Source organism: Triticum aestivum, chromosome 1D, assembly GCF_018294505.1.
Source record: "Triticum aestivum cultivar Chinese Spring chromosome 1D, IWGSC CS RefSeq v2.1, whole genome shotgun sequence".
Taxonomy (NCBI): Eukaryota; Viridiplantae; Streptophyta; class Magnoliopsida; order Poales; family Poaceae; genus Triticum; species Triticum aestivum.
Window position 1 is genome coordinate 255,048,375 of NC_057796.1, and position 21,411 is coordinate 255,069,785.

The 21,411-nt window shown below is 46.6% G+C and overlaps 3 protein-coding genes across 4 annotated transcripts; 1 reads left to right on the forward strand and 2 right to left on the reverse strand.

Annotated features, from left to right (window-relative positions):
- The first annotated feature begins 6,900 nt into the window (after positions 1 to 6,900).
- Positions 6,901 to 10,080, forward strand: LOC123181305 (protein ROOT PRIMORDIUM DEFECTIVE 1). 2 transcript variants are annotated; one of them, XR_006491635.1, is made up of 3 exons: positions 6,901 to 8,358; positions 9,150 to 9,719; positions 9,816 to 10,080. XR_006491635.1 is itself a non-coding variant. In XM_044593564.1 (1 exon), the coding sequence occupies exon 1, from the start codon at positions 6,962 to 6,964 to the stop codon at positions 8,072 to 8,074; it is 1,113 nt and encodes a 370-aa protein (XP_044449499.1). In that variant the 5' UTR covers positions 6,901 to 6,961; the 3' UTR covers positions 8,075 to 8,495. The 2 variants fall into 2 exon arrangements, 1 of the variants encoding a protein (XP_044449499.1); XM_044593564.1 differs by lacking the exons at positions 9,150 to 9,719; positions 9,816 to 10,080 and having other exon boundaries at positions 6,901 to 8,495.
- Positions 9,836 to 10,633, reverse strand: LOC123181306 (uncharacterized). The gene has a single exon (XM_044593565.1). The coding sequence runs from the start codon at positions 10,631 to 10,633 to the stop codon at positions 9,836 to 9,838; it is 798 nt and encodes a 265-aa protein (XP_044449500.1).
- Positions 10,634 to 17,011: 6,378 nt separating this feature from the next.
- On the reverse strand, positions 17,012 to 17,815 carry LOC123168108 (uncharacterized). The gene has a single exon (XM_044585975.1). It carries the CDS (start codon positions 17,813 to 17,815, stop codon positions 17,012 to 17,014), a length of 804 nt encoding a protein of 267 aa, XP_044441910.1.
- Between the last annotated feature and the right edge of the window lie 3,596 nt (positions 17,816 to 21,411).

The following is a 21,411-nucleotide window of genomic DNA, read 5'->3' on the forward strand; positions in this document are numbered from 1 at the left end:
TTGCCGTACCACTCTGGTGCGGACCTTACTCTGGTTGACCTACGAGGTTCGGTAGTAACTTGATCTGAAGTTTCATGATCATCATCATTAGCTTCCTCACTAATTGGTGAAGGCATCACCGGACCTGATTTCTGTGATGAACTACTTTCCAACTCGAGAGAAGGTACAATTACCTCATCAAGTTCTACTTTCCTCCCACTCACTTCTTTCGAGAGAAACTCCTTCTCTAGAAAGGGTCCATTCTAAGCAATGAATATCTTGCTTTCGGATCTGTGATAGAAGGTGTACCCAACAGTCTCCTTTTGGTATCCTATGAAGACGCATTTCTCCGATTTGGGTTTGAGCTTATCAGGTTGAAGCTTTTTCACATAAGCATCACAGTCCCAAACTTTAAGAAACGACAGCTTAGGTTTCTTGCCAAACCACAGTTCATATGGTGTCGTCTCAACAGATTTAGATGGTGCCCTATTTAACGTGAATGCCGTTGTCTCTAATGCATAACCCCAAAACGGGAGTGATAAATCAGTAAGAGACATCATAGATCGCACCATATCTAATAAGGTACGGTTATGACGTTCGGACACACCATTACGCTGTGGTGTTCCAGGTGGCGTGAGTTGCGAAACTATTCCACATCGTTTCAAATGAAGACCAAACTCGTAACTCAAATATTCATCTCCGCAATCAGATCGTAGAAACTTTATTTTCTTGTTATGATGATTTTCCACTTCACTGTGAAATTCTTTGGACTTTTCAAATGTTTCAGACTTATGTTTCATCAAGTAGATATACCCACATCTGCTCAAATCATCTGTGAAGGTTAGAAAATAACGATACCCATCGTGAGCCTCAACACTCATCGGATCGCATACATCAGTATGTATTGTTCTGGAGAACGGAGTCTTAGTCATCTTGCCCATGAGGCATGGTTCACAATCATCAAGTGATTCATAATCAAGTGATTCCAAAAGCCCATCAGCGTGGAGTTTCTTCATGCGCTTTACACCAATATGACCTGAACGGCAATGCCACAAATATGTTGCACTATCATTATCAACTTTGCATCTTTTGGCATCAATATTATGAATATGTGTATCACTACGATCGAGATTCAATAAACCATTCACCTTGGGTGTATGACCACAGAAGGTTTTATTCATGTAAACAGAATAACAATTATTCTTTGACTTAAATGAATAACCGTATTGCAATAAACATGATCCAATCATATTATTCTCAACACAAACACCAAATAACATTTATTTTAGGTTCAACACTAATCCCGAAGGTAAAGGGAATGTGCGATTGTGATCTTATCAACCTTGGAATCACTTCCAACACACATCGTCACCTTGCCCTCAACTAGTCTTTGTTCATTTTGTAACTCCTGTTTTGAGTTAATAATCATAGCAACTGAACCAGTATGGAATACCCAGGGGCTACTATGAACACTAGTAAAGCACACATCAAGAACATGTATATCATATATACTTTTGTTCACTTTGCCATCCTTCTTATCCGCCAAGTATTTGGGGCAGTTCCGCTTCCAATGACCATTTCCTTCGCAGTAGAAGCACTCAGTTTCAGGCTTGTGTCTATCTTTGGGATTCTTCATGGGAGTGGCAACTTGCTTGCCATTCTTCTTGAAGTTCCCTTTCTTTCCCTTGCCCTTTTACTTGAAACTAGTGGTTGTCAACCATCAACATTTAAAGCTTTTCTTGATTTCTACCTTCGTCGATTTCAGCATCACGAAGAGCTCGAGAATCGTTTTCGTCATCCCTTGCATATTATAGTTCATCACAAAGTTCCAGTAACTTGGTGATAGTGACTAGTGAACTCTGTCAATCACTATTTTATCTGGAAGATTAACTCCCACTTGATTCAAGCGATTGTAGTACTCAGACAACCTAAGCACATGCTCACTGGTTGAGCTATTCTCCTCCATCTTGTAGGCAAAGTACTTGTCAGAGGTCTCATACCTCTTGACTCGGGCATGAGTCTGAAATACTAATTTCAGCTCTTGGAACATCTTATATACTCCGTGGCGTTCAAAACATTTTTGAAGTCCCGGTTCTAAGCCGTAAAGCATGGCGCACTAAACTATCAAGTAGTTATCATACCGAGCTTGCCAAACGTTCATAACGTCTATATCTGCTCCTGCAATAGGTCCGTCACCTAGCGGTGCATCAAGGACATAATTCTTTTGTGCATCAATGAGGATAATCCTCAGATCACGGACCTAGTCCGCATCATTGCTACTATCATCTTTCAACACAGTTTTTCTCTAGGAACATATCAAAAATAAACGGGGAGCTACATCGTGAGCTATTGATCTACAACATAGTTATGCAAATACTATCAGGTACTATGTTCATGATAAATTAAAGTTCAATTCATCATATTACTTAAGAACTCCCACTTAGATAGACATCCCTCTAGTCATCTAAATGATCATGTGATCCATATCAACTAAACCATGTCCGATCATCACGTGAGATGGAGAAGTTTTCAATAGTGAACATCACTATGTTGATCATATCTACTACTCCCTCCGTCCCATAATATAAGAGCGTTTTTTACACTAGTGTAGTGTAAAAAACGCTCTTATATTATGGGACGGAGGGAGTATATGATTCACGCTCGACCTTTCGGTCTCAGTGTTCTGAGGCCATATCTGCATATGCTAGGCTCGTCAAGTTTAACCCGAGTACTCTGCGTGTGCAAATCTGGCTTGCACCCATTGTATGTGAACGTAGAGCTTATCACACCCGATCATCACGTGGTGTCTCAGCACGAAGAACTGTCGCAACGGTGCATACTCAGGGAGAACACTTATACCTTGAAATTTAGTGGGAGATCATCTTATAATGCTACCGCCGTACTAAGCAAAATAAGATGCATAAAGGATAAACATCACATGCAATCAATATAAGTGATATGATATGGCCATCATCATCTTGTGCCTTTGATCTCCATCTCCAAAGCACCGTCATGATCACCATCGTCACCAGCTTGACACCTTGATCTCCATCGAAGCATAGTTGTCGTCTCGCCAACTATTGCTTCTACGACTATCGCTACCGCTTAGTGATAAAGTAAAGCAATTACATGGCGATTGCATTTCATACAATAAAGCGACAACCATAAGGCTCCTGCCAGTTGCCGATAACTGTTACAAAACATGATCATCTCATACAACAATTTATATATCATCATGTCTTGACCATATCACATCACAGCAAGCCCCTGCAAAAACAAGTTAGACGTCCTCTACTTTGTTGTTGCAAGTTTTACGTGGATGCTACGGGCTTCTAGCAAGAACCGTTCTTACCTACGCATCAAAACCACAACGATTTTTCGTCAAGTGTGCTGTTTTAACCTTCAACAAGGACCGGGCGTAGTCACACTCGATTCAACTAAACCTGAAGAAACAGACACCCACTAGCCACCTGTGTGCGAAGCACGGCGGTAGAACCAGTCTCATGAACACGGTCATGTAATTTCGGTCTGGGCCGCTTCATCCAACAATACCGCCGAATCAAAGTATGACATGCTCGTAAGCAGTATGATTATTATCGCCCATAACTCTTTGTGTTCTACTCGTGCATATAACATCTACGCATAGACCTGGCTCGGATGCCACTGATGGGTAACGTAGTATTTCAAAAATATTCCTATGATCACGCAAGATCTATCTAGGAGAAGCATAGCAACGAGCGGGGAGAGTGTGTCCACGTACCCTCGTAGACCGAAAGCGGAAGCGTTTAGTAACGCGGTTGATGTAGTCGAACGTCTTCGCGATCCAACCGATCCAAGTACCGAACGTACGGCACCTCCGTGTTCAGCACACGTTCAGCTCGATGACGTCCCTCGATCTCTTGATCCAGTTGAGGACGAGTGAGAGTTCAGTCAGCACGACGGCGTGGCGACGGTGATGATGAAGTTACCGGCGCAGGGCTTCGCCTAAGCACTACGACGATATGACCGAGGAATGTGACTGTGGAGGGGGGCACCGCACATGGCTAAGACAATTGTCCGTTGTTCCTTTGGGGTGCCCCCTGCCCACGTATATAAAGGAGGGGGGAGGAGGCCGGCCAACAAGGGGCGCGCCAGGGAGAGGGGAGTACTACTAGGACTCCGGTCCTAGTAGGATTCGGCCCCAACCCTTTTTTCCTTCTACCGGAGGGGGAAAGGGGGAAGGAGAGGAAGTAGGAGAAGGAAAGGGGGGGTGGCGCCCCCTCCCCAAGTCCAATTCAACCTCCTCCCTTGTGGGGGGCGCACCAGCCCCTTGTGGGTTGGTTAGCCTCCCTCCTATGGCCCATAAGGCCCATTCTTTCCCCGGGGGGTTCCGGTAACCTCCCGGTACTACGAAAAAATGCCCGAATCACTCGGAACCATTCCGATGTCCGAATGCAACCTTCCAATATATGCATCTTTACCTATCGACCATTTCGAGACTCCTCGTCATGTCCGTAATCTCATCCGGGACTCCGAAAAAACTTCAGTCATCAAATCACATAACTCATAATACAAATCGTCATCGAACTTTAAGCGTGCGGACCCTACGGGTTCGAGAACTATGTAGACATGACCGAGACACATCTCCGGTCAATAACCAATAGCGGAACCTGGATGCTCATATTGGCTCCTACATATTCTACAAAGATCTTTATCAGTCAAACCGCATAACAACATACGTTGTTCCCTTTGTCATCGGTATGTTGCTTGCCTGAGATTCGATCGTCGGTATCATCATACCTAGTTCAATCTCGTTACTGGCAAGTCTCTTTACTCGTTCCGTAATGCATCATCCCGTGACTAACTCATTAGTCACATTGCTTGCAAGGCTTATAGTGATGTGCATTACCGAGAGGGCCCAGAGATACCTCTCCGATACACGGAGTGACAAATCCTAATCTCGATCTATGCCAACCCAACAAACACCTTCGGAGACATCTGTAGAGCATCTTTATAATCACCCAGTTACGTTGTGACGTTTGATAGCACACAAGGTGTTCCTCCGGTATTCGGGGGTTGCATAATCTCATAGTCAGAGGAACATGTATAAGTCATGATGAAAGCAATAGCAATAAAACTAAAAGATCATTATGCTAAGCTAACGGACGAGTCTTGTCCATCACATCATTCTCTAATGATGTGATCCCGTTCATCAAATGACAACACATGTCTATGGTCAGGAAACATAACCATCTTTGATTAACGAGCTAGTCAAGTAGAGACATACTAGGGACACTCTATTTTATCTATGTATTCACACATGTACTAAGTTTCTGGTTAATACAATTCTAGCATGAATAATAAACATTTACCATGATATAAGGAAATATAAATAACAACTTTATTATTGCCTCTAAGGCATATTTCCTTCAAAAAGGACAGGAACGCCTGGCACAGTGTCTGGCATGAGATACTGGATGAACAACACGTCAAGTACACGGCCAAGGACGCGTACACAAGCTACGAGATGTACAGGCGGATCGTTGACATGAGGAAGTGTCTTCTTCCTGCCCCAGGCGAGGGATCGAGCCACAGAGCAGTGGCGGGAGCGTCACAAGAAGTAGATGACTAGACGATCGTTTCTCCTACTTTAGAATGCATGCAATTGTTTATTGAGGTATGTGCGAATGATCTGTATAGTCACTTATGTAATTGGATGTTTATTTCTGTTATATATACATGTTATTCTTCTGTAGACAGAGCAAATCACACGGCTTATTAGCAGCATTCGTTTGTGTTATTATTGATCTTCGCACACATTTCTGATTACGAACCTGTTTGCAGCGTATCAACATATCTTGTTCAGTTGAACCATTTTCATTGTGTTGCCTAATCACACACAGTTCATCCTAGTGAACTGTATGCCGTATATCGCACATACCCTCATCTGGCTGCTCGTTTCTGTTGTTCTGCATCATCGCAAACAGTTCTTCTGGATTAACCGTTTGCCACTCATCGCACACGCAAATCTAATATGAACCGTGTTTGATGTCGTCGCCATCGCAAACGTTTTGCATCTTTTTTGACGGTTTTATTACATCACCGTTTGTGATTGATGCATCCCACACAGTTTCGTCAAAGGGTCTCTGATTCGACTGTCGCGATTGGACCATCCTGCAGTAGCGAGTGGTACTTTTAAAAACACGACATGGTGATGAAAATGTCTTCTATATATTGCGAAGTTATGTTCTAATTTGCTTTAGCAGTAGAATTAATGAAGATAGGTTAAGAGTTGTGCCTTTTTAATTAGCATGAATTTATACATCAGGCTAGCTTTGAACTGAAATTTTGCCTTCTTGTTCAATGACTATCTATGACCTGAATGACGCCTTCCTGAATTACATTGGTCTTCCCTATGGTGATTGTGCACACATGGCACACAAGAGTCCTTCTCTACTTTATTTCATCGGTGTTAAAGAGGCAAGTTTCGATACTGCTGCCAATGCCTGCAATCTTTGTAGACGTGCGAGCTCTCTCTCCCTGCCATGTAATTTTGAATTAGTAATGTTTATTTATACTCGATATAAGGAATATAATGAGATGGATGTTTGGTTGAAGGAATTGAAATTGGTAACCACCTACAATAATTGATGACAAATATGGTCGCTGGAGTTTTAGTCGTATCATTTTTTTATATTACAACATTTTTAAACATCTTTATTGCCTCTCTTATGTTAATACATAATTATTTTTGTTTATTTTATTGTTATATATTTTTCATATGACGAATGATGATTTTTTTCAATCAATAATACGTGCATTTGCACGTGCACGATTACTAGTCTCCAGAAAGATATCTCGGCGCCGCATTTGTTTTTTTCGGTTGGGTTTGGCGACGAAGCCCTTGGTTGGAGAAAGAAGCCGCATCCATTTGGAGCCCATCAGGCCCATCGTTTAGCGGCTTCACGCCGCACAGCGCACCGCCGCCGAGCCCCCGACGCCGATGACGCTGCTGCACGCGCGCGGCAAGACCACCGCGGCGCAGCACGTGGCGGCGCGGCACCTCGACCACACGTTCGAGAAGCTCGTGGCCTCCACCCTCCCGCTCGTGGCGGCGTCGCCGCTGCTCGATGCGCTCCGGGCATCGCCCGAGCCGCTCGCGCTCCCGGACCTCGCCCGCCGCCTCCCTCTCCGCCTCCACCGCCGCGGCCCGCTCCACTTCCTCCGCCTCTTCCCGCGCGTTTTCGACCTCCGCCCCCCTCTCCCGCTCTCCCTATCGCTGACCGCGCCTGCCGCCTCACTCCTTGCCGTCGCATCCTCTCCCGACGCCGCCGCGCGGACGCTCCACCGCCTCCTCGCCATGTCCACATCCCGCTCCGTTCCTCTCCGTGCCGTGTTCCGCGTCTGGCGCGAGCTCGCTCTACCCGACGACTTCGAGGACTCCGTCGTCGCGCAGCATCCCCACCTCTTCCGCCTCGCCCCCAACCCCGCCGAGCCTAGAACCCACGTTCTACACCTCGTCGCAGATCCGGCGAAGGAGGAGTTCACTCCGGCGGTGGATAAGAAGCGGCCGGAGAAGTACGCTTTCCGGCTGCAGTTCCCGCCGGGGTTCAGGCTGGCCAAGGAGTATCGGAAGAAGGTGAAGGAGTGGCAGCTGCTGCCATATGTTGGGCCGTACGAGGTAGTGGATCAGAAGGTTGGCGCGAGCAAGAGAGTATCGAAGATGGCGAGGAGGAAGATGGAGAAGAGGGCAGCCGGAATAGCACACGAGTTTCTGAGCTTGACCGTGGAGAAGATGGTAGAGGTGGAGAAGTTCAGCCAGTTCCGGAAGTGGTTTGGGATCGACGTGAATGTCAGGGACGTATTCTTGGATCACCCTGGGATATTTTACCTCTCGGCGAAGGGAAAGCGGCATACAGTGTTCCTGCGGGAAGCATATGATCGTGGCAAGCTTGTTGAGCCTAATGATGTTTCAGAGGCGCGAAGAAAGCTTGTTGAGCTCATGCTCTTGCGTCGCCATGGCCTTGGGAACGCCAATTCAAATGCCAATATGTCTTCAAGTGCCAATGCTGATGCCAAAGAGAGCGATGACGATTTACAGGAACTGGAGCTCTAGTAGTGTGATGTATCTGTGAAGCTGCAGGACGGGACAACAAGGAGGTTGTGCAATTCATGGATATCCTGGTTTAGCGTAACCTGTTAAGCAGGTGTTAGCCCAACTTGGATGGCAAATATGTTAGTGGTGCAGATCCGTATTGATGATGACGATGGATGTTTCTTCAGGGATGGTAGTCAATTGGCATTATATGCTAGCCAGTATACTCAAAACTCAGATTACGTCTCCCTGAGCTAGGCATGTCTGTAGGTCAAGAGTGAAGTTCAGTAGCACTTAGCTGATCGGTAATGTATCTTTATCCTGATTGAAAAAGTTTTGAAAGCTCATGTTGTGTCAATTAAGTTTGATAGGTCAAGACTCAAGACTGAAGCTCAGTAGCACCTTGATTGGTAATACATCTTAAGTGATGAGTTTTGTTTCAGTTCCTTGGTATTGCTTATTGTTGTTTCGTCACTGTGACATGCCTAATGAAGGACCTCAGTTGTGCAATATGCTAACCTAGACCAACAACTACAGTAAATTTTCAGTTTATCCACCAGATTATTCTTTCTGCAGGATAATTGTGTAGATGCAGATAAGGAAAGCTTTGAATTGTTATTGGTATGATGCTTATTTGGGCTTTTCTGAAATCCACTTTATGTTTTCCTAGTTTATCTTGAAATTTGTAAGTCCTGATTAAGTTGATAGGCACCTGTAAATATTTGAGATGGAACCTGATTTGCATTATATGGTGTATGTGCTTATGCAATTGTATACTGCATGTAGTTGGACGTCTTCTGTATTCTGGCTTATCCATGGACCATTGTAGAATATCATAGTTGGCACGTATGATATACACTCAAGTGCTCCGGTAGAATATTCAGTATTGTACTAAGGAAGCCTGGTGCATCTAATTGTTGTTAGCTCCCGGATTTTCATGCTCTTCAATCTGTTCCGGTCGCCTTCTTGTTACTGACAAGTGCTTAATACACGAAAAAGTCCTTGCATGTACTTTCCCTTATCCTTCTAGCTTGATGATTTTTTCTTCATGTCAAAGTTTATATTTAATTTAACATGTCAAGTTGTCATCAAACAGGTTTATGCTGTAACTCCGAGGAAAAGCTTTAGATATGAAGGGCCTTGACTCTTATATGAATTGTCAAATACTCCCTCCGTAAAGAGGGGGTACTACCTGGTTTCTCTGGGGATGGTCTGAACTGAAGCCAGTTTACAGAAACCAATGAGTTCGTCAGTGTTACTGATACTGACAGTTCTGAGCTGAAGGAGCTCAACAGGGGTGCAAATCATGGTATTCCTGATGCTTTGGAGAGGGCTACGGACAAAATGCAGCTATTCTTGAAGAGACAAAAGTTGTAGTTTTGCACAATTAGCTGTGTTATTCAGTTGTCAGTCTACCAGTTCATTATCTCAACTTATAAATTTGGACTCTGGCCAGGCTATTACTGCTGAGCTTTAATGTCGGGGTGTGAGATCAGGTTATCCTGGTAATATCTGCATTTAAGCTGACAGGAAGAATTCAACCAGCCTCTAACACTATTCTCAAGTTTGTAACAACATATCTTTTGTTGGCTCAAGGCTAATTTGACATGGAGGGTGGCGATTCTGTGCAAAAACCTAGAAGTCTGTCCAACTGAAACTACATACAGTACGCCACTGTTATCCTATATCACGTTTCTTCTACTTTCATCACTGCTACTACATATTTCCTGTTTCCTCTTCTAAATCTTGACTGTCTATACAGGGGGCAACACGGCTGCAGGGTTAGAAGGGAGTAAGGATGTTCAGAAGTGAAACTCTAGACTGCAGCAGTCTTCTGAAAACCTTCTCACTTCCGGTCTCCAGCCCACCAATGGATTCCTCTAGCTTCTCTAGCCTCTCCAACGCCACCATCGCTGTCTCTGGTGCTGCCTTCTTGGCGGACGGCCTGACACTCAGCCTGGCCAGCCACTTGTTTGAAGGCACTTGCATGTCCGGTGACATTGCTGCACACTCCATGAAGATGGTCTCCGATGCTTCCACAGTGGCCACGGCTACATCTGCCACAATGCCGATCACCTCATTGTTCGTGGTATCCAATGGCCTCAACGTGCCTCTGGCGGCATGTCGCATCATGGTGACGAGGCGGCACAGCTCCTTCTCTGTCCGCCTGTGTACACGGAGCGATGCAGCGACCATCATGCCGTCCCCGCGCCTAGTGCCGACCTGCTGCTCCGCCACGCTCTGCTTGAGCGTGACGAGCGCCGACAGGAATGTGCCGTAGGCGTCAGCGAGCACAAGGATCCTTTCGAGGATTTGGTCGCAGGCGGCGGTGGCTGTGTGGAGTGCTGCCACAGCCTGCGGCAGCGCCAGGAGCTCACCGAGCGCTGCCAGGACGGCATCGACGAGGGCAATGCCGGAGGACTGACCGCCGGTTGCTCTGGCCGACCATGACCTGAGCGTGCGGATGCTGTCGTCCAGGTGCGCCATGATGGGGTGCGGGTGTTCGTGTGGCAGGCTGGCCGATCGGGCGTGCGCCGTGGCAGCCGTGGTCTTCCCCGCTGGTCTCATTGCTAGATGCATCCTGCGATGAGTGCTGCTCTGCTGGTACGCTGCGGCTGCTTGTCTCGTCGGTTTCTCGATGCGTTTGTGAGTGGAGCTCCAGTAGCAACGGGGCAGCCTATAAATGGTACGTGGCCGAGCTGGTGGGTCGCTCGAAGAAAATACGAAAGAAATCTGTGCCACTTGTGAGTTGGTGCGGCGCTAAACGAGCTGCTGTTTTCTGGATCCCGGCATGACGGCAAAACTGCTGGTTGGACTTTTGGATACGTTGAATCCAAAACAACTCGCATCCGTGCGTTAGAGCTTATAAAAATTATGGGTTCTTATCAGCAACTCGTTTTTTTTAACACTTATCAGCAACTCGTTAACTAACGAGATGAATACGATGAGCAAGCTACTTGGTACCATGATGATGAAGTACACGAATGTATTACATGATTATCATGTTCCCGACCCGTTTATTGGGAACTATTTATATGTTCAAAATTTCATAACCTCTTTGTATGAACTGGGGAGTATGAAGACAAATTCGTGTCCCGTCAATCGTATGGCATCGAATCACTGGATTAACACCCTTCCCCGATCATACAAAGAGGTTATCCTGCTTGTCTGGGCCTTCAACTCTTCATCCAATGGTCAGAAAGATCACAAAGTCAGAGGTGCGTCCGGTTTTGTTGGGGCCTCTGTTTTCACGATAAGTGCGGCCAAAACCAGGATTGTGGAACGAGTTTAGGTTGGGAACAATACAATACGCTCAACTACCAAAAGCAAGACTCCGTAAGCTAAGCGAACCACTTGCGTAATCCAGCACTAATCTAACAAGTCTACACCCTCTACGCCATATAGATGGAACCAGCACACTCTGTCCGGATGATGTTTGGCTTGATACAGCGGCAGCCGAACCAGCTTCCAAGATGCCAGCCGTTGATGCATTTTAGGATAGTGCATGTACCCATGATTGATTAAGTGCTACCCATGATTGATCAGCATACAACTATACGCTCTAATACTTAACAAGCCTAATGTGTGTCTACCTTTGCGTTACTCTATATGTCCTACGTGCAGATGATATATTCTAATCTCTCGCACTTGATATATGTCCCTCAATCTCTCGCACTTGTTGCCGCTGCTAGATGGAGCGGAGGTCGATCGTACGAGGGCTCCTTCCCCTCCCGACCCCGCGGGGCCGCACCGGGCGGCCACCACCCAACCTCCCCTTGTCCCCCGCGCACCTCCCCTCCCCTCCCTTCGCCGCCGTCGGCAACGTCACCGGGCGAAGGCCCTATGGCGCAGCGGTGGCGGACCTCCTCTGGCGTCCCGAGATCTGAGGCGGCGGCGGCCTGACCTGGACCTCCTTGTGACGAGGATGGCGAGCAGCGGCGGCCGGGGTGCGTCGGGGGGGGGGGGGGGGATCTGCTGCATCCGGTGGGATTGGCAGGAGATGACGGCAGCGGTAGCCGGGGCGCATCCCGGGCTCGATCTGGGACCTTCGTGTCCAGGCGAGCGGCTGCTGTTTCGTCCTCGATCTGTTGCATCTCGTCGGCTTCGGGGATGGCTTGCGGTAGCACTCCAGGTCTACATCGCTTCACGAGGATTATGGATGTGCTGGTCATCTCCTACGTCGGAGGTGGTCGGCCTGAGGCTGGGTGACCGGATCTCCAGATCTGTAATCTAGTCCGGCTGCTAGTCGGGGAGACATAGTTGCCGGTGAAAATCGAGCCGATGGTGGCGTTCTGCGCCGTTACCTTCATGAAGGCATCGTTCTGTAACTACTTCGACCCACTCGTGCTGCTTCGGGAGAAACCCTAGGATCTGGTTTTCCAGATCGGATGATGGCGGCACTGCGGTGTCGTTTCTCTCTTGGGAGCATCGTTTGTGGAGCAACGCTGAAAGTCAGAGGTAGGAGGTGGAGCGGCTTCGTCTTGCACGGAGCTTCGGTGGAGATGTCAAGTCATACCTGGCCGACAGGTGCTACGCTTTGTCATGCCTGGTCGGCAGGTGCTACGCACGACAGATCTTCCAGAGACATCAAGCTGTGTCGGCTGGTGGTACTTGACGGCATGGTGCTGAGGTGTACCGGCGGCGCCCGTGACGTGCTCAGCAGTTCGCGCGCAGGGAGGTGGTGACGTTGGGCGCCGTGGTGACGTCGACGGCAGCTAGACCGAGCAAGGATGATGCATCAGTACAACTCTGAAGATGGAGTGGTGACAGTTGGCAGCGGCGGCCTTTGAGAGCACGCCAGACCAGTGTGTGCCCCATACCCGACAAGTGGCTTGGTTGGGGTCTCAGGTCTTAGATGTAAGGCTTGGTTACGAGGTCTGTGGTATTAGGCCCGAACTATCAGCATACCTTCATCAACGGGATAGGAGTAGCCACAAATGTTGTCTAGATGGTGGCTTCAGACTTACTGTTATATTTCTTTGTAAGGTTTTTTGTAAATAATTAATAAAGTGGGTATATGCATGGTTCAGATGCTGAGACGGGGTCGATCGTGGCTAGGGGCGCAGGATGTACAGCGCAGTGAATTTGTACCGCTACTAATCATGTCAACAAGGACAATTAATGTTGTGGGACCTGTTTTACACTAATGCTACATCTACGTAATTGAGTTACGTGTTTAACGTAAAGAGCAACGTGGAGGCCATTGATTGGAGATAGAGGGAGGCAGGACCCCACCCCGGTTAAATTACGTAAGTGTTTACCTACCTTCATGTAGATGAAGCATTGTTGCCTGTTTTGTATTGCAGATAGACATCAGTTTAGCCTTAGGGTATTCAAAATATTTAGTTATCGGGTGTGCTAAATCTTAATTGATTAAGACTTCACGAAGTCTCAATCAATGTTATATCTATGAGATTATGTTTTCTTTTTTCTTTTTATATGTTTTGTGACTTGACTAAGTTTCAGTCGACTGAGATCTAGTCACACCCGTTTGTTATAGGACATGCTTGGTTTGCGCTAAAGATTGCCTTGCCAAAATTTTGGTTGCCTTGCTTGCAAATGGATGTGCCAATATTGCTTAGAAAAATGAACTAGAGCATTGGCATGCTAAAAAAATGGTATCCATCCAAACAAAGGCCAATATTTTAGTCATGGCGAAAAATTGGTAGGGCATACTCTAGTCACAATCCCAACACACCAATAATGCAACCGTAAGTTTTTTTTTAAGAAAAATGAACTATGCTCGGTATTTATTTTAAAGCGTATATCCGCTTGGGTTGAGACCGTTTCTTTTATTTTCTTTTATATTACAGTTTTTCCTCTTTATTATTTGCCAATGAGTATTCTGGTGGCAATGGAATTTCATGATACTAAAAATGAAGACATATCACATTTTTTAAAACTTTAACGGAATCTAACCAGGCCTGTCCATTGGCATTTTAAGTGTATTTCATGAAATATTTCTTTTGATATCTTGTTGGTTCAATGTTTTGATATTATAAAATGGATGCAAAAGATTTGCATCATCCAATAATTAAGAACACGAAAGACAAATATTTATAAAAAGAATAGGGCAAAGATACAAAGGCCAATGCTTTCTCAAAATTACCATAATGTTTGTTAGAATGTATGACCAATATGTATTTGTATAGGATCAATTTACATTGTTTCTTAGCACCCACAGTTTCCTAAAGCTTGCCCTCGCACTTGATGTCGGCCAAAGTGAAGGGCAGCGGCATAGAGTTGTTATGAAAGATCTATGTGTTTGTCGGGTTCCACATGATCTAATTAGTAAGCCTCTAAGCCTAGTCATTCCTTAATCTTTCATATTTGTATTATGTTAATAAAATATTTGTATTATTGTATTTTAATGATTTATTTCAGGAATATGTACTATTTTGCATATTCAGGTCCATGGCTATCAGTGGAAGATTATTGATGAGACCTACAAACAACTTTTTCTAGTTTGTTGTCCTCATAAGCTCATAGTTTGTAATTTCCAGGTATTTTAGTAAATCCAACATTCGCATTGAGTATAAGACAACCACACTACAAAGAGGGGCACAAGAAAATTCTTTGGTTTGAATTCCACGAATATATGATAAGCCAAAGTTATCCATAGTCCACCCCTAGCCAATCCTTGTATGAGTTACTCAAATCATCGGTACTTCCGAAGGTTGTCTTCCAGTACTACTGAGACAATAAGGGTTATTCGTGCTTAGAGGTCAAATCCAAACTCAACTGTTTCGTTGTTTTTGTTCCGGAACTGCCGACCCTGGTATTTCACTTTGACATATCTCATGTCTTCTACGCGCACTTCTGAGTATCACACTTCATAGGCACTTATACTCGGTTTGATTCTTTACTGGTCACAATATAAGTTTGGTACCTCTGCTTGTTTTTGTACGGAAGTTGCTAGCTATGATTAGCTTTGTTCTGCAGATTACTCAATCTTGCAGTGGTTGTGTTTTGTGTGGTACTATCGAGCAATAGGTTTTCCTGGTACTTCCTAGCCGTTCTATCCCTGCAGAAAAGTTTCTACCTTTTCTGTTTTTGGAACCACCGGTCATAGCATCGGTACGTTCGAGTAATTTATTTCTGCAGGTTTCCGACCACTGTCCCGCCGTTCAATTTTTTTATATGGTTCGGTGGTTCTGCTAGTTTACTATGTTATTTCTTTCTAATGGTTAGATTTTTGCCCCCCCCCCTCTCTATATATTCTCTACCATACCCCTCGTGTTGGCAATCACTTCATTCATCATAACCGTTTTATTCCACTCCATGTCAACTACTCTACTCCACCCATATGACATTCCACTCCTTTCAATCCATCAACCACATATAGAAAGAGAGATCCAAGGCAAGAGAAGAAGAAAGAATCGTTGGATGATTCCGCGATTCACTTCTTCATTCTTTGACGGCCAAGAACTTCCTTTTATTGAATTCCTACACCTCAAGATCGTCTCTTTTACCACATTCTTATTCTTGTGCGAGAGTGTTTCTTTTGATTCTCGATAGGAGTTCTGATTGGAAATCTTTCAAGGAGTTCTTAGTGAGTGAATTTGCTTTGCTTATCACTTTGGGATGATGAGCACATCATACACAATTAGGAGCCACTTGTGAACCTATAAAGTTCTATGTGTAAAGGACGCAATAGCTTGTACGAGCCTGATGGGGCTTCTAAGAGTAAGCCATGATGGAATGGGTGGTGGGCTATAGAAGCAAGATTCTTGAATCATAGACCCTCTTGGTTCGAAGTCTCCATCAACATGGATGCGGGATAGCACCAACCAACCGAACCATGGGAAAAATTCTAACATCACGAGTGTTTGCAGTCTCTAAACCCTCTCCTTACTTGCTTGCAAGATTGTTACTTTTCCATCGCTTACTTTTAATCTCCTTTTTGCTAAGTACTTGTGGATGTCTAGTCATTGTTGATAGTTGCAATATTCGCCATTTGCTGACAGCTTGTAATTTTTCGATAAAGAGTGACTTTATTGATTCAAAATGGAGCATCAAGAGGATACAAAAAAATGAGCACACCCGGCCTCTGCATAGCTAATATGCACACATCCAACATCAATGCACGGACACAAAAACACGCCGGCAAACAACCAATAGCTTGTAATAGATGGCGGTCATCCACATCATCATTTAGGTGCACATGGCTGAGTTGCGACCAAAGCTGCATGCATATGTGTGCCAAAGATATGCCATTGCTCTATCAATTTTCATAATCCAAGCACCATCATGCATTGCTTGCTTCACCTTGCACTTCTTCCTTTTGAATGCCTCAAAGATAAGCAGTATAATGTTCTTTGTTTTGTTTTTCCGTTATCTCTCATAGTAGAACCCGATCCATTTTTGGATAGAATGAGAAAAAATGTAGGCTGTGTGTAGAGCGAGGTTTAAATGAATTGGTTATATGTTATAGTTTTGCTAAGCCTCAGTCGACTGTGACTTCGTTATGTCTCTGTCGATGCTATATTCTTTTGATCTTGCATGGAGATTCGCACAAAATTTTCTTTTCAGTTTTTTCTTTCTTCTTCTTATATACTATATCACTTGATTGAGACTTGGTTAAGTCTCAGTCGACTGAGCCCTAGACACACCCTATATGTTAATAATGGAAAACTCAAGAGTGAGTTAGCTTAAAGAAAATTTGAGATGATTACCCAATAAAGTTGCCATTCTCTTGTAACTAAAGTTGTCATCAAAAAACGTGTGGGCGAAATTGCTTCGTGCCACACATGTGGCGCTATCATTTGGGAATAAAAGTAGTGTCCCTATCATACGTTCTTTCTGAGCCATCGTGGAATTTGCTTGTTCTTTTTAGAGCAGATCTCATCGAGTAAATGAAGTTGAAGGGAAATAATTGTGCAGCAAGCGTAAGTTCATGAGAATGAAACAACATGTAACACTGTGCAACTCTACGTACAGATTCACTCTAGTCTTTGGCTACAAGGTATTATGGATGTTCAGGAGTGAAACTCTAGTCTGAAGCAGACTACTAAACACCTTCTCGCTCCCACTCTCGAGCTCGCCAATGCGTTCCTCAAGCCTCTCCAATGCTGCCGCCGTCTCTGGCAGTGACACCGCCTTCTTGGCCACATGCACGACCAGCAGCCTCGCCAGCCACGCGTTCGAGCGCACCGTCTCGACCACTGCCGATACGTCCGGGGACATTGTCGCACACCACAGGAAGATGGCCTCCGACGCCGACGCCGTGGCCGCCGCCGCCTCCGCCACCACGCCGGTGACCTCACCGTCCGCGGCATGCACCGGCGCCAGCATGGTGTGCCTCGAGGCGTGCCGCATCGCCGCGGCGAGGCCGAACAGCTCCTTCTCTGCGCGCCTGCGTGCCCGGAGCGACGCGGCGACCATCACGCCGTCCCCGAGCCGGACGCCCGCCCGCAACTGCGCGACGCTCTGCTTGAGCGCGAGCAGCGCCTGCTCGAACGAGCCGTACGCGTCGGCGAGCGTGAGGAACCGATCGCAGGCGGACGCGTCGTGGCGGAGGGCCGCCGCGGCCTGCGGCAGCGCGAGGAACTCGCCGAGCACGGCCAGGACGGCCTCCACGTGCGCGAGCCCCGAAGTCCCGTCCGTGGCGGAGGCCGACCACGCCCTGAGCGCGCGGACGCCGGCGTCGAGGCGCGTGTGGACGGGGTGGCACTGGCAGTGGCACGGATGGCTCGCCGACCGGGCGTGCGCGGCCTTCCTCCTCCCCGCGGCCGCGGTGCCTCTGAGAGCGAAGTGCATCATGCCACGAGTATCAGCAGCGGTTGCACGTTGGTTTTCTTGGCGCGCTGGTGGGTGGAATCGAGGGGACAAGGACGTGAGCTTATATGACCGTGCCCGCCCGCCAGAGCGCCGTGGTTTGCCGCAACTTGCGGCGTCGAAGGAAAAGCTTTCGTCCGTGTGGGAGCTGGCGCAGCGCTGGGCTGCTGTTTTCTGTACTGCGGCGCGGGGCAAAACTACTCCGTAGTAGTGGTACGCACATACTCCTACACCGGACTTGACTCTGCCACACAGAACTTGGTACGGAACAGCTTTGCATGCACACGTACTCTGGACGTAGTACTGCATATTCTCGTGAAGTAGGATTGCGTTGACAAGATTGGTTCAATGATAAGGTGGGAATGAACTGTCAACGTTGCTTGGGTCACCAAGATCCGTACGATGATAGGGGTGGGAGTGAACTGTCAACCTCGCTCGAGTCATGGGATCGCCCCAGACATTCCAGGTTGAAGGGCCTCTGTTTTGACGGCCGAAACCAGAACCTGCGGCTGGCTCCGTACTAAGCCTATGTGCTTTTCTTTTTGAGAAATACCAGGTTCCGTGATCTTAGTATATGTAATCACTTCCTTCGTATCAAAATGTAAGAAGCTTTTTAGACTAGTTTAGTCTTAGAAAAATCTTATATTTTAATGAGTAGTACTCCCTTCGTAAAGAAATATAAAAGTGTTTAGATCAATAAAAACGCTCTTATATATTTTACAGAGGGAGCATTTCTCATTCTAGAAAATGTAGTATTCCTCAAAAAAAATATGAAAAAACTGAGACATTCCGGCTCGAAGGGGCTCTGTTTTGACGGCCGAAACCGGAGCCTCTTTGAGGCTGCCTCGGTACTAGTCCTATGTGCTTATTTTAAGCAATACATCGGCCACACATCTATTTATCTGCAGATTTATTGATGAACTGAATATGGATCAGCCGAGGAGCACCCCAACCAATGTGGTAGCAGGTAGAGCAAGGGCGAGACCGAAGGCACCTCCACCAAGTTTCATGAAAATACAGAAATAAGAGACGAAAGTCTCACCGAGCCTCCTCAGCAATTTGGATTCCTGGCCGTTGGATCTGGCCGCTTGATGTATTTTCGGCCGTTGGATCCAGAGGTGGGAGGAGCTGGGCCGTCGGATCGGAGAGGGGTAACTGTAGAAATGAATAGTTACCTCCCGCTGTAAAAGATCTCATGCCACCGCGCGTAATTCCAGCTCCCCAGGGCATTTTAGTCATTTCACTGTTGGGTATAAAATATCGGCAGCTCCTCCCGTAGAACCCTAGCCGCCTCTTCTCTCCCCTTCCCAGCCGCTCGCCCCGTCTCGCCCGCCCCACCCCGCCCGTCCCGCTCGCCGTAGCCGTGGCCGATGACCGCGGCCCCGTCGGCCCGCCCCGCCGCCTCCCCCCCCCCCCCCCCCCGCCCGTCCCGCTCGCCGTGGCCGATGACCGCGCCACCAGGGACCGTGGCCACTCGATGAGGAGGCCTGGACCTTGGCGCAGAGCCGTGCCCCCGTGCGGCGGCGGCGGCAGATCCCTCCTCATCGCAGTGCCATCCCTCCTGCCGGTGCCACGCCGCGTCGCGATGCCGCTGGCTCGATCTCCTTGTCCCCTCCTCTCCTGTCAAGCGCACGACCTCCGCCAAGGCCGCGCCCGAGGCCGACCAGGAGGCCACGGTCACCAAGTGCCCACGCAAGGGCACCACATCCGGGAAGAAGAAGTTGGCGCCCGAGGCGGCGGTGGGCAAGAAGCAGCAGAATTTGTGAGAGGCTAGGGTTTGTCTCTGTCGAGGGAACTGCAGGTCGACCCCTTCTCTCCCTCCTTTCTCTTTTCTTGTTTGTCTGTAGGCTTGGGCTTGTAGGTTTTGTCTTCTCAGTCTGGAAATGTTGTTGGATTCGGACTATATTCCAAAGATGGCCACTTTTCTGAGGCCTTTTGTGCTTCCTTCTTTGGAATCGATGGGAGAGAGAAGGGTTTAGCTAGGTTCCAAATATTGGGATATTTTGGATCTGCCGCTTGACTAGGTTCCAAAAAATGGACTTTTGTTGTTGCCTTGTTAGCTTTAGGTGGTTTGCATAAAATGTGCTTTTGTTGTTCACAAGGGACTTGGTCCTGCTTAGGTTCTTGAAGTCGTTTAGTAATTAGGAGGCACTCTTATGATGTGTATTGGGATTAGTGTTTGGGATTGTGGATGTGCTGCCAAGAAGGTGTGTACAGTGAATTATGTGGGCTTTAGTTTGGTTTGATCCAGTTTCTTCCTTGGGTTAGGGTTAGGTTTGGATGCAATAAACTATGTGCCCTTTGGTTTATACTGGTGCATTATAGTTTACCTTGGGGATCAGCAAAGTCGCATTGTTGGTTAAGTAGAAGATGTGGGATCTATGCCTGCTGTGGGGTTCCAGTTCTTTGGATCAAAGTGTTGTTTTCAGGTGCTAGATTAATTTGTTTCTTGCTTAGCCTTATAGTCACAAGACAAATACGTCATGGTTGCGGTTGTTTGATTAATTTGATCATTGCTTAGCCATATAGTCACAGGCCAGATAGATCACATGGTTGATTAGAAAAGAACATTGAGGTATCTTATAATAGTGAAGTAGAAAATATCTTCTACTCTTTGAGTAATACTAAATGTTGGGTTAAACTTCTTTTACCAGTCCGCCATGTCTCTACATTTTCATCTATGATATATATTGTCTATTTATGAATTAGCTAAGACGGGGCAGGGGGTGCGGTAGGCCGCACTTTTTACACTGCTGGCCAAAGCATCTGTGGGGGCCCCCAAGGTTGCCGGCGACCGGACGCGACCACCTCTTCCGATGTCATAGTCGCCCTCGTCCCCACCCCCACGCCACACTTCCGAACAGGTTCGCATGCCTCGCCCTCGCCCCTTGTTACTTTAGCTTCGCTGGTTCCTTTTTCTTTGTACTCAGGGTGTGCTGGTTAATTTTTTTCCATACTCCATACTGCACAGTTAGCCACCATCATCCATGTGTGAAGATTGATAGCCGCATTTAATTACACCATAAGTTCTAGATGTGATTTTTAAGCTACTTTATTAACCTCGAAAGCAATAGCTGGCTAGCTTTCAATTGTTCTGAAGTATGATGCCGGATTTGACCATTTACAATTAGAATGAAGGGGAACATACAGGAAATGCACCGATGTTTGTTGGCCACTGTGCACATATATTTGTTTTTCTGTTGTGACTTGGAGATCTTGCAGCCTTAAAAATATGTCTCAGATTTAAGAATGTGTAAACAATGGCCAAGTAGCAGGTTTTCATCATCCCATGAATTATAGGAGATGCGGCTGTAGTTTTTAAGATGTATAGGAAAAGGCACTAGCCTAGGACTGGTTATTGCATTCTTAGTTAGGCTTTGTGTAGTTAAGAAAATTGTAGTATGTGCGCTGATGTTGTCTTTGTACCAGTCAAAATGATGCGGGTTGTCCAAAGCACTGCAACACTTTTTTTACAGTGATTCCTTTGTTGAATGTATGTTCCAGGTGGCAGCAGATCCTCTTCTAATGGCGTCGGAATAAATTCTCAGGTGAACCCAGATGGCCTTATATTTGGAGGCGCT

Coding starts and splice junctions, on each gene's coding strand:
- LOC123168108 (XM_044585975.1), bottom strand. CDS start 17,815: ATGATGCACTTCGCTCTCAGAGGCACCGCGGCCGCGGGGAGGAGGAAG.
- LOC123181306 (XM_044593565.1), bottom strand. CDS start 10,633: ATGCATCTAGCAATGAGACCAGCGGGGAAGACCACGGCTGCCACGGCG.
- LOC123181305 (XM_044593564.1), top strand. CDS start 6,962: ATGACGCTGCTGCACGCGCGCGGCAAGACCACCGCGGCGCAGCACGTG.